Below are 13,559 nucleotides of genomic sequence, written 5' to 3'. Positions count from 1 at the left end.
CGGATTGATTTATTTAATTTAATTTTTTAATTTAGTATTTATTGTTAGGTAATTATAATTAAGAAGATGACAAACCTTTGATTGTATTTTAGTTTTAAGGCATGATTATTATTTTTTTAGAGAAATACTTGTTCTCACATTTAGTTGTCATAAAATTGATGAAAATACTCTTTTAAGATATAATGAAACCTATGAATTTTTTATTTAGCAATAATAAAAAATTCTCAAGTCTCTTGAATAGGAAAATCTCAAGAATTAAAATACACATTTGATTAGTGTATTTTAAAAAATGAACAAGGTTATATTTATATACATTGCACACAGCCACATACATAAATTGTTGCAACTTTTCTATTGTCAATAGGTACAATATTTTAAACAAGGGAAAGTATGAGGAAACAATAAGCTTATTGTACAATGCATACAATGGGGGGTTTAATTGAAATTTAAAACCATTTAGAATTACTCTTAATTATAGATTCAAATCAACTAATTAGGTCAAAACGAGAATCTCCCCGCGTGGTCTCCTCCACGATCACACGGCTGCCCTATGCGTATCTTTCCACCTCCCAGAGCAGTCCACTGCCCAGCACTGCCTCCTGTTGATCGGTTTCCTCCTTCATCTACGATCGAATAGTCCACCGCCAATAACAATTAACCAACCAGCGCCGCCCTCTCGTCCGCACAGAACGCAGCCGGTTTTGACTCCTTCAGAATGGCAGAATCGCAAGAAGAGCGTGTTTCAAGCGAGGGTCCTCCTTTATGCACATCACCTACCCGAAATTCATTAATAGAGGTAGATATAGTTGAACCGTTAGTTTGTGTAGCCTCTGACGTTTCAGAAAATTTATCATACGAACAAGAAAACTTAGCCGGCGATGTCGCAGGCCATGGTCACAAGTCGAACAAGGTGAGCAATTAGGATCCTCAAATTCTGCCATGGATGTTTATTTTGCGTTTAATTTTTATGTTTAGTCACAATGTAAATGAGTTCTTTAATTGTATGTTTATTGAAACATGCAGTTGTAATCGATTAGTTGAGATGCAACTAAATTTATGTTTGTTTTATATTTAATGGTATGATTATATGCATTGAGGACTAGGTGAAATTAATTAATCATTTCATGCTTATATGATTATATCCAGGAAGCATATTTTCGTACGTGTTTTTGTATAGATATGTATGTTGTCTTCATGTTAAATGGCATCTTTATTTGCTAATCATTCTATTATGGACTTATGTACTTATATGGATGATGGGATAGCATAATTTAATTTTTTGGTTTGCTAATATGAATGCATTTTTATTTATGGTGTGCGTATATTATCCGTACATGATGATCATGCAAGTATGTAAAATAGATAACCATAGGGTGATGCAGTGGCTGAATTTGTTTACTGAATTGAAATGAATGCTACTTGTATTTGCAACATGCTAACCATAGAATGCTTATATGAGTGTTTTAATGATGTAATGGTATGCTTATATGCTCACTGCATATTTTTTAGTTATATGTTCATATGCTTCCTGCATATTATTTTAATATTTTTCATGCTTATGGGATTATATGGTTATGTGTATCCTACATGTGCTTATATGGATGATGAGATAGCATAATTTAATTTTTTTGGTATGCTAATCTAAATGCATTTCTATCTATGGTGTGCGTATATTATCCGTACATGATGATCATGCAAGTATGTAAAATAGATAACCATAGGGTGATGTAGTGGCTAAATTTGTTTACTGAATTGAAGTGAATGCTACTTGTATTTACAACATGCTAACCATGGAATGCTTATATGAGTGTTTTAATGATGTAATTTTATGCTTATATGCTCACTGCATATTTTTTAGTTATATGCTCATATGCTTTCTGCATATTATTTTAATATTTTTCATGCTTATGTGATTATATGATTATGTGTATCCTACATTTGCATAGATTAACCAATTATGTAAAAATAATTCTCTTGGCTTGATTTGTAGCTGTTGATGTGTTTTCGGTGATTGTTTTAGAGATTTTATTTAAATGAGTTTTGATAAGGATATTCCTCCTTTTGGTACTCTGTTTGTTTTGGAGCTATAGGTCACGCAGTTGTCGGATGTTACGGATGTTGGAAGTGAAGATATGGAGCTTGGTGATGAGGTATTGGAGTCTAGCTTACTTTTGTGTAGTCATAATGTTCATGTTTGATTTGATAACTAATGGTATTTAATTTTTCTCTCAAATTAATATAAAATACAGTTACCAGATCATGGTTGCCTACAAGAAGACGAGATACCAAGAGTTGGAATGCGGTTTGTTCAGTTACAGATGGCTCATGACTTTTATGTTACCTATGCAAAGAAAGCTAGATTTGCAACTAAGATAAAGACAACAACATTTGACAAGATCACAAAGGCTCCCGTTAACCAAGCTATACACTGTAATCGCGACGGGATCCGCGAGTCTCGTGTTAAAGCACCAACACGGAAGAATACGATTTCAGCTGCTGGGTGCAAGGCAAGGATATATGTAAAGTTTGATAAAGACGTGCAAGACTGGGTTTTGTTCAAGGTTGACTTGACGCACTCACACCCCTGTTCACCGAGAAAGGCAGTGCACTACCATGAGTATAGGAAGCTGACCATGCATGTGAAGTGCGTGATCGAGGATAATGATGAGGCTGAGATTCGACCAAATAAGACATTCCTTGCTTTGTCAAATGAGGCTGGTGGCCCCTCTAACTTGGGATTCTCAGAGAAGGATTTAAGAAACTATATAACAGCAAGGCTCTGAACTAGCAACGTGAATGCGGATGTCAGGGAGATGATGAGCTACTTCATGAGAATGAAGGACATTAATCCGAACTTCTTTTACGCGGTGAAGTTGGACGAGGAGTGTAAATTTAAGAGCGCGGTATGGGTTGATGCAAGGTGTAGGGCGTCCTATGAATACTATGGAGACGTCGTGTCAGTTGATAGCACGTACAGTACAAATAGGTACGTAGTAGTTAAGTTGGTTTTTTTTCCTTTTCTTGATAAAACGCTATTCGATCGTGATTGGCATTTCTTGCTTCTGGTTGGTTTTTCTTGTAGGCATGGATTACCGTTTGTGTCGTTCGTTGGGGTCAACCACCATGGTAAGTCGACCCTCCTCGGTTGTGCTTTGTTGGGTAATGAGGAAATCACAAGTTATGAGTGGGTTTTTAGCCAATGGGTGAAGTGCATAAAAACTGCTCCACAGTGTATCATAACCGATCAATGTCGATCCATTTACCGTGCGATCAAAAATACTTTACCCGACACACGCCACCGGTGGTGCATCTGGCATATTATGAATAAGTTACCTTCCAAGCTTGGGGGTTACCGCCGGTACGGAGCTTTGTATGGTGACCTAAACGACATTGTGTGGAACTCTCAGACCGAGGAGTCATTTGAAGATAAGTGGGCTGATTTTATAGATGAGTACAACTTACATGACAACACATGGCTGTCAGGTTTGTTACTGTACGATTACTTCACACGCTTTAATTGCAATTAGTTGGCATTTCAATGTTTAGTGTTATCAGTAATTTTGGATGACAATTATATGGATGTTCATTATAGTATACATTTGGATGTTTAATATATCAGTGATTGTGGATGGTCATTTCCCACGTGTAGTAATATGTTTGGTGTTAGCTTTCTATGCTTAATTTGGGATTATTTATTTCTTGTAGATCTATATGATGACCGACGCATGTGGGTCCCAATATACTTCAAGGGTAAATTTTGGGCAGCAATGCGGAGTACGCAAAGGAGTGAGAGCATGCACACATTCTACGGTGGATACTTATACAGTAAAACTAGCTTGGTTCAATTTGTTCACGAATATGACAATGTGCTTGGAGTCATGGAGCAGAGGGAACTGGAGGATGATGCTGCAGACTCGAGGGGGGTAATTCCTTGTGCAACGACCTCGCCTATGGAGAAACAGTTTTAGCAAGAGTATACCACGAGCATTTTTAGGGATGTTCAAATTGAGTTTGTGAAGAAGGCTAATTGCAGAGTTTCTGCAGTTGATGAACAGGGTCCATTGGTCTGCGTGAAGGTGGAAGAGGAGAAACTAGTCAACGATACTATTCTATGTGTTCCATACGATGTTCACTTTGACCGTTCCACACAGGAGCTTCGTTGTGAGTGCAATCTTTTTGAGAGTTCAGGTGTGTTGTGATATCACTGCCTTGAAGTTTTCCATTCGTATAAAGTATACAAAGTACCTTCCTGTTATGTTCTCCCTTGATGGAGCAAGAAGATAAAGCGCAAGCATACGTATGTCAAAAGTAGCCATGGTGTCAGTCGGTCGGATGAGAGTCATGTTGCATTCAGGGGACTGTGTGCACACTTCTATAATGTTGCTTAAGAGTTCGTTGGTGACGATGATGAAATAGCATTGCTGCATGTTGCTTTGGAAGAAACAAGGGCCAAGTTGGCTGCGCACCGTGCCAAAAAGAGGTCCGAGAGCGTGTCAGATACCCAGACCAACATTGGCTCACAGAGTTCGAACGATGTTGGTATTGATGACATCCAAGGCCCATCGAAGGTCACCACAAAAGGCAAGCCAAAGAGTAAGAGGCTCGGCTATGCCCTTGAGAAGTCCTTCAAGAATTCAAGACGGAGAAAACAAAAGAATTCATCCCCGGTAGATGTTTGGCTTAATATCAACTTTGTATGTTTATTTGGTATAGTACTATCCTAGAACATAACTGTTGGACTTATTCTTTTTTATTTTTGGTAGGTGGTTCGTCCGCACGCATTTCAAGATATAAACCATGGTGTTATTGCTGGCTTGAATTTTCCCGACCAAGCCGGTGGTTTCATGTCTTTGTTAAGCTCCTTCAACAAAAAGTAGGATTAGTTGGACAAGGTTGTGATGATGTATATTTTCTCATCTCTGTGTTTGTATGGATTCACGTTTGTTTCAAAGTTCTAAGGCAGCTGTTGCAAACGTCCACATGTTATTAATTGCAAGAACTCTTTTTCCATTTGTTAGAACGAACCATTTTACTATTTTTATTTCGTGTAGACTTAATGCATAAAGAGTATATTTGATGGTTATTCTGTAATTTACGAGATAGTTTAATAAAGTTGTACCTGATTTCTACATACTTTACTGTATAGTTTTTCGGTACGTAGCTGTTCGTTATAGACATTGTTTTCACGTATTTTTAATGTACTAAAGTGAATGTTCATTTCCATAGGTGATCAGATGTTCATTTTTACTCTCATCATGGATGGTTAGCCGTTAGTATTCGTGTGTCACTTGGTTGTTATGTTTTGATTTTGACCTAGTTAAACTGGATGTTCATTATAGTAAGGTATAGGATGTTCAGTTTAGCTATATTGGTGGATGGTTACTGGTCACCTATTAATTGGAATTGCTCTAAAAATTATGCATCACTAAAGTCAATTAGACAACTCTAACAAATAGTTTGTACGTGGTAACTGGAGCTGGAGAATTCATTAATCCAGAATCAGCTCATTCACCACGCACTAGGACCATTCAATTCAAACTTAAATCTTTTATAAAAAGAAATACAATTTTGATATATTTTAAAAAGATATTAGGTCTTATCATGTTTTATTTGAATTAATATTAGCCAATTCTTTTTTTATATACGAAAAATATTAGTTTCCCTAATATTTCCGATCAAATAAGAATATCGATTAGTATATTTGATTTAAAAACGATTATTTTTTTATATCATCCATTTCTTTTCTTTAAAATTATTTAATCGGGTTAGAATATTTATATAAACATTTTTTTCATATTTTTTATAAAATAAATAGCTATTATGATAATTAAATTTGACATAAATAATTATTGAATTTTATTACACATTTATCAATTAATTTTAATTAAATTAGCTCAAACCCAACAAAATATGTTCAAAGACATACGTGTAAAACCACACAAGAATTTTTTAATTTTAACATCAAAATTTTTTAAAATTTTAAACTTTATGTTACAATTTTTTTTCTTCTCTTTTTTTTTTCATGCAAAATTTCTGTCTTTTTTTATAAAGTTATGTGCTTTTTTTTTTCAAAAATTTTTTGTGTTTATTGTCAAAAAGGATAAACAAAAAATGAAACAAAAATTTGCATAATTCCTTCTATTTTTTTCTTTTTTTTAAATTCTTTTTAGAGGGTGAAACTATAAGAATTATGAGAGTGTAAAACAAGAAAAACTATGAATTATGAGAGTGTAAAATAAGAAAAACTATGAACACAAAAAAAAAGAAGAAGAGAAGGAGAAAGAGTTGTTATTTGAAAAAATATAAAATAAAAAAATAGCATTAAAATTTTTTAACCTTGATATAGAAAAATTTTAATTTTGACACCGAAATTTAACTTTAATATTCGTGTGTCACTTGGTTGTTATGTTTTGATTTTGACCTAGTTAAACTGGATGTTCATTATAGTAAGGTATAGGATGTTCAGTTTAACTATATTGGTGGATGGTTACTGGTCACCTATTTTAGCGTGCACAAATATGGCAACTTTACCAAACAACCTTGATAAATCCGGGATTCTAACATATAAAAAAACATAGATAATTTTTAGGTAGCATAACCGATTAATCATTGTACTGTAGAAAAACAAAATATGTCTTGGAATCAAGTCTTTCTAATGTGACAAAAACAAATCCCTAAGCATGTCATCAATAAGTAAACTCAGTAGAATCTGGTAGTTCAATTCATTGTAACTAATCCTAACTAAGCAACTTCTTCCTCCCTTTGCGCATTGCCCCCTTCGGTAATCCCTCCGCACATTCAATCAATGACCGTGTGCTAGGTGCAGTGTATGGTGAACTAACGTCCTTCTTCTTGTTCCGTGGTGCATTGCGACGAACAGGTTTAGCCCTTTCATTCAATAATGAAACAAGCTGATGAACCAATGCATTGTGTGGGCCATATATTATGTCTAGCATCAACTCCATCTTGTATGAACTGAGTGAATCCTGTGCGTAGATTTATCAGGAGATCTAGTGTTAAGAATCGTTACAGTGATATTTTTACAGCACGAATAATGAGAATTGCGAAAATGTTTATTTAACAAACCTCATCCCATTCGTAAAGTTCACGATCTTCTGTCCAACTTTCAATGAATTTAATAACGCACATGCCACAGTCAAAGCTACAGGAAAATAAATTACTTTTGCAATTAGGATGAGAACAAATTTTAACATGCTACGCCCAATTATTGAAAGAAATCTAAAGAAGCCTCAAATTTGGGTTATATTTTTATCTCACTTGTTCGGTTGCTTTGGAACCCTAGCGTAGGAACAAGTTGAGCCGTACGGAGTCCGAACGAATCCAGGAATAGCAATGCTTGCCATATCCTCACACAGTCTCCCCTGAAAACCATAGAATGAACATAGTGGAACAACATCCTATTGAATTAAATAACATAGCTATATATTGAATAAATGAAGTACAGTATCTTACCACATATGCATCGAGTTTATCTCGTTTGTCATCTTCTGGTACAGAATGCAAACTATCAAGTATAACTATGCGCTTCGCATTCACCTCAAATACATATACCCACCAATGGTCCCTCCAACAATAAGGAAATAACCACTGCAGCAAACAGTACATATGACTCAGTTTGTCTCGTGAGTAAACAAAAAGAAAACCCCAAAAAAACTTATTGATCTCCCTCGAGCATTCAATAACCAAACATCCTCGAATTATATGACAACCTAATTCCAACAGCATAGTATGCTAAAGTCATTCAACATAATAACATGGGAAAACCCAATACCAAAATATGGAAATAAAAACACCCATAAAAAAATTGGCCACAGTGACCCCCCGTTCCAGATTTAACCATGTAATTATTAGTTGAATCAGAAGCCCAGGTTAGGGATTGGACAAAAATTGTTGTAAACTAATAAACAAGCCGCATAAACCAATACTGGGTTCAAGGTGGATATAAACAGTTCAAAACAAAATAGCAACTCACCCAGTTTCTCTTTGCTGCTACTGCCTTGTCAAAGAACCTAGTATCCTCACTAAAGCTTGGACTAAGACCATCATAAATTGGTCTCTCACCGTCAATAAATGAAGCAAGGCTATCATTTCGTGTGACGGATTCTTGCAAACCCACAAACATAGTAAGAATCCCGATAAAATCTTCTCCAAATTGTAATGAGAAGAATGTAATTACCAATATGCCTGGACACACGCAATAGAAATCTCGCTTGAATCTAGATGAGTCGGTGTCGTTTAAAGAGTAGCACATCCATTGAATTACCTGCACAGTTTATTTAACTAGTGAAAGCTAAACCCCAATATAAAGATAGTGAATAAAAACGCATTATTAAGTTCATATACTTACGCAGCTATTGACCCAACTGCGGGGTTTCAAGGTCCAGAAGTCCTTCCTTTGTAATACCATGTAGTCCCGTCCTTCATACTTAGCTAAATCTTGATCTTTGTCCAAGGACGAGCTAACTATCCATGTTCTAATTTGTTCCTCCTTAGTCTCCCCCAACTTTATTTTTTTCAGGGTTGGATGAATTGAATGTAACGGGGAAGGGGTTGGAGTCTTTTCAAACTGAGTTAAACCGAGTGAAAAGCTCGGTCTCCCTGGACTCGGTGTATGGTAGCTTGATTTGTTTGGCAAGACCGTTTGCAGGGGATGCATGATGATGGCATTGGTTTCGCACCCCTGTTCAACACTATTGAGTACTTGCTCAAATTCAGGACACTGAACGATCGAGATGTCGAACTCGCTACAAATGAATGTGACATGTAGTTAGCTAAAATTATAATTTATGCCTAGCTAGACGGGTAATCACATGGCATGGGTATGAAATATAAAGAAGAGAAGCATACAGCAAGGTAATCCAGAAACCACTTACCGGTCAAAATCATAGTCACTGAGCTGTACAAGTGCTGCTGGCGGTGTTTGTGGAGATCCTTTTTTTAGGTCAGTGTTTGCTTCTTGATGACTACTATGATTGCCCTTGAACACGGGATCTGCTTGTTTCAAATCATGTGGCGGAGGCTGCTGTTGGAATAACCGTATCCTTCTAGCAAGCGACACGTCGTCATCATCATCAGAATCTGGGACTACCAATGGTGCAGCATTGCTTCCTGCTAAATTTTCTCTTGCAACTGTTTGTTTGGTGCCGCGTCTAGAACGGCTTTTGCGGACAGACAACTTTCTCCTCGTGCCTGTCTTGGATTCCTGTGGGGTAAATTCATGTATATCGTCATTTGCATAAAAAACAATGAAACTCTTCATCATAGATATTGTCATTTGAATGCAAAAATAAACAAAGATGATAATAACGCAGGTAATCCTAATTTACAACTACATGCACATCACAGCATGTTGCACACCAGCCAATGAAGGAATGTCCAAAGACTAAGAAGGATGCATGAAAATATTATCAAAAATAAATCAGAAATTAGGAAGTGAACATCCAATATGAGCTATCATAAATAAAGCATATCACCTTATCTGCCTCCTTATAGCTCGGTTGAGATGTAGTCTTGCCTTGGATAGACGGAGATTGGTCAGTGTCCTTGAAAGGCCTCCTACACCCTGCTTTCTCGTTAACTGCTTTACTCGAAGACTGTTTCTTATGTTTTTTCTCTTTCATTGCATTGTTTACTAGGCAACCCTGTGTGTTCAACATGGGACAACAAATAGATGGAAAAAACTAATGTGAACTTTAAAGCGCTAAGGAAACAGAACAAACAGACAATCGTTCATCAAAATTAACCATCTAAAGCCATACTATAGTGAACATCCAAAACCCTACTCGAGTGAACATCCTCAACTACAATCAACCAACTAGGCAGCCCCGTAAAGCAACTGTTTCGTACATAAGAAGGCAGCCAAATAAAGCAATCATAAATTATATATCCAGTTCAGATTATAACCTAATTTGATAATCCTAAATCCATCTATTTAATTAACAAACTCAACTCAAGTTAACCCTTATTAAAAATAAGACACAACAACTGTATTCAAACAAGCTTTCAACATAAGAACATGTAAATATCATTCACGGGCATTGAATTTAGCTCTGCCAAACGTTCATTTATAACCACCATGTATCAAAACAAGCCATGCAACCACATAAGGAAGTAACTTTAGAATTTTGTAACCGCAAATTCTATGATAAGGATCAACCATCATACCACACAAGTAAGGAACCAATTAAATGAGCTCACGATCTATTATGAGGAAGGCAAATCACCTTTTCCGCCTTCTTGTAGCTTGGATGAGGTGTAGTCTTCCCTTGGGTAGACGGTGATTGGTCAGTGTCCTTGCGGGTCCTTTTACATCGTCCTCTTTCGTTAACTGCTTCACTCGAAGACTGTTTCTTCTTTTTTCTCCGGTTCCTTACATTGTTGACTATGCAGCCCTGTGTGTTCAACATTGGGAAATATAGAGATGAAAATAATCAACGTGAACCGCCAATTGCATTTTTGTTCAACTAGATTATGAAAAAAAACATTATTAGAGTTTGAACCTGTGAGATAACATGGTCGGCCTTCTTATCAAGTTCATTAGTGGTTCATTCCACAATCCAAGGCTCGGGTACTCGACATGCATGCAACGGACCATGCTTTAATCGGTGAAAGTACAAAACCTATACAGAAATATGTTAGATTTTAGGAATTACACCTATAGCCATACATTGGTTTTAAATTTAAGTAATTTATTGCCATTACCAGCAACACGAACATGCACCCCCCCCGCATGTTTCCCGGTTCTCGTCTTGGAATTTTCTTATCGCATCTCGCAGCCACTTTAATATGTGATACGGCCAATGAAACCTTCTAGGGTTCGAGACATCCAATACTGGAGGGAGGTGCCACGGAGAAATAGTCTGCTGGCTTGTGGGGTTCAGAAACATCTTCAAAACAACCATGATAAAGTACCTTCTAAATGTCATCCTCTGTTGCTCGGTCTCCATTGGACATGCAAATACAAAGTCCCGCAGTTGGGTTGTAGTTTTCTTCTAAAATTCTCTCTTAATTGCCAAATGCGATTCATTTTTTTTCTGCAGTTCGGGAATTGGGTCCCCTACGCGAAACAAAATAGTTTACCACTATTAGTACGTGTCAACATCAGAATAAGCATTACCACATAGCAAAATATTTACATCTTACATAATTTACACGTACCTTGAGAAGGTATGCCGAATACATTGCCAATAAGTTCTGCAGTAATGCGAATGTCCCCGGCGTCGACCCTGAGAGTATTTGTCTCCACGTCATAGGCCCTTGCTAGTTGGAGCATGATGCTCTGCTTCACGTGCCATTGAGGTACCCGACGCAGGAAATCAAATCCAATGGCCTCAATCTCAGCCAACTTACCTTGCTCATTATGTCGTTCCAAGTGGGTAAATAAATTGTTAATGTAGCAAGGTGAGCAACGCGTCTCGACTAGTTTCTGTTGAGCAAAACAAGTATGGATCAGTAGAAGGTGGTAAAAAATTACCTAGATATGTTCATTTACTCATGTAATGAATGGGATACCTTTTTACCCATTTGGTTTTGTCTTCAGCCGGTTTAGAGATAGGTTTGTCTTTTACTTAGTCTGGTGTAGTTGCTATTTTCAACTAGCTGCATTATTGCAAGTACTAATTACTTAAATAAAATCTCAGCAACAGTCCAAGATGGTCTCAAAATCAATTCCAGGGGCACATAACAATAAAAAATGGTCTGATACAAATAAATATTTCTTCTTAAAAAAAGACAAGCAGAAACAAATCTTGAAAATGATGTGGAGGCCTTATACATATGTTCTGTACACTGTTCTAATAAGCAGGACCAATGAAGATGAAAAGATAAATAAATAAGAGCTCCAGCAGACAAAATGATCATAGGAATAAAAATAGTTAATATGAAGGAGCAACTATACACTGAACATATACACCATAGATTTCTCAGCAGTCAGTCATAGGATCAAATAATGACTCTCAAGAAGTGGCAGTACTGGTATATAGTGCTGGTGATGAATCATGAGCAACAAAAAATCAATGACCTTATATATCATTCTCTAACTCCGAAAACACACACACACACACACACACATATAAGACTATCCTCGTCACAAAGCACTCACAATTCATAAAACCTTAAAAAAGAAAAAAAAATATATCCTAAACACTAATGAATGATTCTCTATTGCTGAATTATCTATATACAAGACTAGTATATGGCACACCATTTTATGTATTTAGAAACTAGAGAGAAAATGATAGAGATCAGCGAGATAAAGAACAAATAGGGCGAAATAATCAAAGTGGGTTACAACTAACAAATTGGCATCCAATTTTTGAAAGCCTGGAGATGAAGCTAAAACATAACATCAAGAACACTCACTAATTGGGTTACATCTAACAAATTGGGATCCAATTTTTGAAAGCTAAAATACTGCTCTTTGTAACCATAATAATCACTCCATCTGAAAAACAAGAACACTCATTAATCTGCAAGGAAACACAAAATTAAAAATAAAAAGAAAAACACCCCCAATTAAATCAATTAAAACAAAACTAACTAATCAATGAACACCACCACCATCTAATCAGTAGAGACAATTTGTAACAGTAAGAACACTCACTAATTGGGTTACATCTATCAAATTGGGATCCAATTTTTGAAAGCCAAAATACTGCTCTTTGTAACCATAATAATCACTCCATCTGAAAAACAAGAACACTCACTAATCTGCAAGGAAACACAAAATTAAAAATAAAAAGAAAAACACCCCCAATTAAATCAATTAAAACAAAACTAACTAATCCATGAACACCACTACCATCTAATCAGTAGAGACAATTTGTATCATTCATCACAAATATTTTTTATCACAAATGCAATTTTACCGTTCGAGTTTAAAAATCATAATGGTCCAGCACTGAGATGAAAATAATTTTTAATTTATTACAAACCAATAACAACTAGTTCATGTAACTATTTGGCTGCAGTGGCAAGAGCAACATAGCAGGAATTATAAATTGTTCAGAATTGAGAAAATTCACAAAACTGACCATCCAATATTCTACTAAAGTAACCATCCAACAAATTTCAACCGGTTTTCAACGATGGTCAGCCATTATCGGTCACGCTGCATGCACATGGTCCACACAGAAAAAGACAAAAAAATTTTCAAACTTAACTCATATATAAACACGATCCCAAACTTTTTCGACCTTTTCCGCGCTAAAATAAAATCATGAAGAACTTCAACAACCTAAACTAACTACAAAGATGGCTCCTACTGCTATTTCACCATGGCTAATCACGCATTTCATCAACAAGATCTTTCTACAATCAAACATGCAACTGCGATTACCAATCAAAAACTGAACAACCTCACCCACTTACCTTGGATGGTTAAGATTCTTTCGATCAAGATGTTCGTTGTCTTTCCGGTGAACTGTTGAGTAGCAGGCGGCTATTTATGCAAGGTCGGCTACTTCTATGCTCAGAGACAACGGGCCCGGTCTCAGAATACTTGGAAGATGTTCAGTTCGGCGGTGAGATCTCCCTGGCGG

General features: G+C 36.3%; 2 protein-coding genes across 2 annotated transcripts; one reads left to right on the top strand and one right to left on the bottom strand.

Moving 5' to 3' along the window:
* On the top strand, positions 2,835-4,877 carry LOC107644976 (protein FAR1-RELATED SEQUENCE 6-like). Its single transcript, XM_021107726.1, has 6 exons — positions 2,835-2,986; positions 3,083-3,483; positions 3,706-3,923; positions 4,023-4,188; positions 4,390-4,667; positions 4,764-4,877. Exons 1-6 carry the CDS (start codon positions 2,835-2,837, stop codon positions 4,875-4,877), a joined length of 1,329 nt encoding a protein of 442 aa, XP_020963385.1.
* LOC110265005 lies at positions 7,719-9,295 on the bottom strand. Its single transcript, XM_021107724.1, has 4 exons — positions 8,895-9,295; positions 8,369-8,765; positions 7,994-8,284; positions 7,719-7,730 (listed from the first exon to the last, which is right to left on the bottom strand). The coding sequence occupies exons 1-4, from the start codon at positions 9,293-9,295 to the stop codon at positions 7,719-7,721; spliced, it is 1,101 nt and encodes a 366-aa protein (XP_020963383.1).

Source organism: Arachis ipaensis, chromosome B01, assembly GCF_000816755.2.
Source record: "Arachis ipaensis cultivar K30076 chromosome B01, Araip1.1, whole genome shotgun sequence".
NCBI lineage: Eukaryota > Viridiplantae > Streptophyta > Magnoliopsida > Fabales > Fabaceae > Arachis > Arachis ipaensis.
This window is presented reverse-complemented; position numbering and strand designations above follow the sequence as displayed.